This window comes from Coturnix japonica, chromosome 36, assembly GCF_054131305.1.
Source record: "Coturnix japonica strain WE chromosome 36, WE-NBRP24, whole genome shotgun sequence".
In the NCBI taxonomy this organism is placed as follows: Eukaryota; Metazoa; Chordata; class Aves; order Galliformes; family Phasianidae; genus Coturnix; species Coturnix japonica.
Window position 1 is genome coordinate 1081498 of NC_140698.1, and position 4933 is coordinate 1086430.

General features: G+C 51.2%; 1 protein-coding gene across 1 annotated transcript; it reads right to left on the minus strand.

Moving 5' to 3' along the window:
- Positions 1-865: 865 nt before the first annotated feature.
- On the minus strand, positions 866-3746 carry LOC146755060 (uncharacterized; the record flags this gene model as incomplete). Its single annotated transcript, XM_085526365.1, has 3 exons — positions 866-2542; positions 2903-2979; positions 3578-3746. Coding segments are annotated over 3 exons (1374 nt in total), but the record flags the coding sequence as incomplete, so codon positions are not given.
- Between the last annotated feature and the right edge of the window lie 1187 nt (positions 3747-4933).

Sequence of the window (4933 nt, forward strand, 5' to 3'; positions counted from 1 at the left end):
CATCATCAGCGACCTTGATGAGGGGATAGTGACCACCCTCAGCAAATTTGTGATGACACGAAGTTGGGAGGATTAGCTGACATGCCTGAAGGCTGTGCTGCCATTCAGCGAGACCTGGACAGGCTGGAGAGCTGGGCAGTAAGAAACCGGATGAGGTTTAGCAAAAGCAAGTGTAGAGTCTTGCACCTAGGGAGGAATAATTGCATGCACCAGTACAGGCTGGGGGAAGACCTGCTGGAGAGGAGATCTGCTGAGAGGGACCTGGACGTCCTGGTGGACAACAGATTGGCCATGAGCTGGCAGTGTGCCCTTGTAGCCAAGAAGGCCAATGGCATCCTGGGGTGCATTAAAAAGAGTGTGTCCAGCAAGTCGAAGGAGGTGATCCTCCCCCTCTACTCTGCCCTATTAATGCCTCATCTGGAATATTGTGTCCAGTTCTGGGCTCCCCAGTACAAAAAAGACAGGGATCTCTTGGAGAGAGTCCAGCGGAGGGCCATGAAGATGGTGAAGGGCCTGGAGCATCTCCCCTATTAAGAAAGGAAATGCCTTGTCCAGAAGCAAGCAGTGGGCTGGAGAGGGCACCAAAACGAAACCCTGCTTGCACCTTTCCCTCTCCTCATTCCACATACTGACATTTATTTTAAGAGCAAAAACAAGACTACAGTGAAGAAAGCTCCAGAACAATTCAGCTACTTTATTCACCCCCTTCTCTTTCCACTACAGAAGATTCTCAGAAAACCTCCAAGAGCCACCTTACTGCTCTGCTGACCCTTCTCTGGGATGCATGAGTGCGCTCAGAAATGACTGAGAGCAACACATGCACACAGACACACAGCAGATCCCTAGACAACCGCTTGTCCACTAGGAAACAGAATCAAAAAGCAGCTGGTGGAAGAGTAGAAGTGGAAAGCGGGCATGGTGAGAGAAGTGCTTTGGGCAGCAAGGAAAGGCCATCTGAAGCTCCTGGGTTAAGTCCCTTCTGCAGAGGGTGTCGGTGATGCTGTCTCCTTTGCAAACTCTTCCTGCATGGGGAGAAGCATTGGTCTCCCTCATCCCTGGGCTCTCCAGCATCCTGAGAGTCTCTCCTGCTGGGGGTTTTCCCATGAGAAATGAGGCACCAGCCCTGAGAGAAACTCTTCCTGCAGGAGATGCACTCCTAGTAGCTACCTGTCCTGTGGACTTGCAATGTTTAATGAGGACTGAGCTTTGCATGAAGTTCTTCTGGGAGTGTGAGGAGCTCTCTGCTCGGCACAAAGCCCTTCTCACACTCAAGGCTTCCTGCCATTTCAGCTCACTGGTGCAGACATTCTGGTAACACAGCAGATGGGATTCTCTGAGGGAGAGAAAAGACAAGTTCCCAGGCATCTCCCTGCATGCAGGCCTGGCCAAAATGTTCTAAAATGTCCAACAGAAGCTATGGTCTCTCTCCTGTGTGCATATGCTGGTGCAGCTTCAATTCAGAACTCCCTTTGAAGCTCTTATCACACTCAGGACACTCACAGGGTCTCTTTTTCCTGTGGATGCTCTGATGCAGCGTCAGCTCAGAACGCCTTTTAAAGCTCTTCCCACACTCAGGACACTTATAGGGTCGATCTCCTGTGTGCATGCACTGGTGCATCTTCAATTCAGAACGCCTTTTGAAGCTCTTCCCACACTCAGGACACTTATAGGGTTTCTCTCCTGTGTGGACACGCTGGTGGAGCTTCAGTTCAGAGCTGCTTTTGAAGCTCTTCCCACACTCAGGACACTTATAGGGTTTCTCTCCTGTATGGATGCGCTGGTGGAGCTTCAAATTAGAACTGCTTATGAAGCTCTTCTCACACTCAGAGCACTTATATGGTCTCTCTCCTGTGTGGACACGCTGGTGCACCTTCAGTTCAGAGCTGCTACTGAAGTTCTTCCCACATTCAGAGCACATGCAGGGTCTCTCTCCTGTGTGAATATGATGGTGGACAGTGAGGCTGGAACTCTTTTTGAAGCTCTTCCCACAATCAGTGCACTTAAATGGTCTCTCTCCTGTGTGGATGCGATGGTGGATGGTGAGGCTGGAACTGGTTTTGAAGCTCTTCCCACACTCAAGGCACTTATACGGTCGCTCTCCTGTGTGGACACGTTGGTGTATTTTGAGGTTAGAACTATCCTTAAAGCTCTTCCCACACTCAGGGCACTTACATGGTTGCTCTCCTGTGTGGACACGTTGGTGTATTTTGAGTTTAGAAATACCTTTCAAGCTCTTCCCACACTCAAGGCACTTGTACAGTCTCTCTCTTCTGTGGATACACTGGTGGGAAGTGAGGCTCCCACTGTCCGTAAAAGTCTTTCCACAGTCAGAGCACTCAAAGGCTCTCTCTCCTGTGTACATGCACTGCTGGCCAGTGGGGTGGAGTCTCCATTTCATGCTCTCTGCAGAATCACAGAACTCGTAATGCCTCTTTGCTGAGTGCGTGCACTGGTGGCTAGTGATGCTGGAATCCAGTTTAAAGCTTTTCTCACACTCAGTGCATGGATTCTGCTTTTTCATCTGGCACACATCCTTGCTCCTGGTTTCCTCAGGCTGCTTTGGACCTATGTTGAAGTCCATTGGGTTCCTCAGTGTCATTCCCAGATGCTTTCCCAGGGGCTTCTTGATGTGCTCACCCTGACCTTGCTGCAGGACTTCCTGGACATCCCTTCTGATTTCTTCCTCAGAGATGCAATTCCGCTGCATTTCCGCTACACAATTTCTCTGCGGAACCTCCTTTGTATTTCTGATCCCATCAGCTGCTGGATGACAGAGGAAATGCAGCAATAGCACACGGTGCCCAAAATAAAACACAGGCAGAGAAGGCTCTTACAGCCCCAACATTCCCCTTCCCTCCACCACCTCACCTGGGCTGAGGTCTCCTGGCATGGCCTCAGGGCTATGCACATCTGGGATCCAGGGGTCTTCCCCTCTTTCAAGCAGGGAGATCACCACGGGCTTGGGGGCTGGAAGTGGAGCTTCAGGGAGAGAAACAGGGAACAAGAGAGCATTTCCCTCATGCTGGCACAGTGCCTGTTCAACAGTTCCACTCTGTGCCCCTCCCCAAGGAGAAACCACCATTTAGGTCTAAATGACACTGTGCCTACAGCTTCCCTTGGAGCAAAGAATGTTTTGACATCTCTGAACATTGTGAAGGGATATTTTTTCTTTCAAATTAACTTTACAACAGCTTATTTGTTTTCTTACAGTCTACCAGTGGTCAAGGCATCAAAATGTTGATGGCAATTGCATGGAAAATCCTCAATTCCATGGCACTAACCAGGGATTCATCTGTGAGCTGGAGCTGGTGGCACCAAGCAACACACAACACAAGGGCTGGTTTTCTCCCTCCTGGCTGATGCCTGCTTGCCAGCACTGACTCTGTGGCTTTGATCAGAGTGCCGTGCATACTAATCCCTTCTGAAACTCACGCTTTTCAGTTTCTCCTTTCTTGCTGGCACTGTGGTGTGAGTCAATATGTAGCTGCATGGTGTTTATTCAAGGCCCGGCTTGCAGAGGCTCATTCTGCACAGCCAAAGGTGCCCTAACGAGGAGGAAAGGCAGACAAGCTCTCACCCAGCGAGGCCACACACTGGTATGTCTCCAACATCACGTCCCGGTAGAGCTCTCGTTGCACAGGGTCCAGCAGCGCCCACTCCTCCCTGCTGAAATACACGGCCACCTCCTCAAAGCTCAGGGGCTCCTGCAAGCAAAGAGGCTCCTTGCTGGGAACAGCCGAGGCCCAGGCAAGCAGCTCACACAGGACAGAACTTCACACCCCAGCTGCTTTTCTGTCCCCAGCACACACGCTGGCTGAGGGCACCTCCCTCTTCCCCTGCATTCACATCCCTGGCCCCTTGGCCTCTCCTGCCTGCTTCCCCCAACCCCTACCTCAACTGGATGTGCTGCGGCCATTTGCTGCTCTCCTGCAGGCTGGGATGATCACGGCTGGAAGGCAGAAGTTGAACTGGAGCCTGCAGAGAGAAGAGAAATGGCAGGGGAGCTGTGAGGGAATGCAGCAGTCCCAGTCCCAGCTCAGCCCTTCTGCAGGGCACTGCCTGGCCTTGCAGAGGAAGACAATGAGCTGCAGCACAGGAAACAATCTGGCTCAAAGAGATGAACCGTCACAAAGCTGTCTCAGACTGGGAGGCTGAAACAACTGGTAGCTGACACTTAGTTCAACAGCTGAGACTGAGAGGGGACTTAAGACAAAGCACGGCAAGGAGGCAGTCATCTTATCCCAAAAGAGGGAGCAGCCCAAGTGCCTCTCCAGCTCTGCTGCACAGCAGCGGGCTGCACCACAGGACCTGCCCTCGAGCAGGGCTGTTTCTGCAGCTCACACCTGCACAGAGATCCCTTGCAGTTTGACATCAAGACTCCTTCTCAATACAGATCTTCTGTAAGACACCCGTGGTTACTTTGGAGCTTTCATGTATTCTCTAAGGCTCTGTCTTAGAGGGACTGTGCACGTATGATTCCTTCCACACAAAGCCTTGACCAAGCTTGGGACTAGGAGAGGATCCAGCCACATCCTAGCTCCTTACCTCTGTGGACTGAAGACATGAGAAAAAAAGGGGAACTACTCTGAGCCTCGTGACTCAATGGGAGGGCCTCCTGTAGGTGTGTGCGTAACCCTACCCTCCATGCAGTAAATAACCAAGTGTATCCAGCCACCTCCGATCCTGTTGTGTCACTGTTAAATCACTACAGCATATCCCTATTATATCAATAAATATAGTCCTGCTTCTCCCTTAGGAGTGTATGCTGTGTTTGGATCCACTTGTGGCCAATGGGCAAAGTCTGCAGGATGGCAAGAAGGGAAACAAACCGATGACAAGAGACATGAAGCACATCCCAAATTCTTCTGTGAATGTTCTCGTGGCAACTGCTGTAGTTGAGCGGCAAGCAGAGGTCACTGGGGCAGTAATAGGA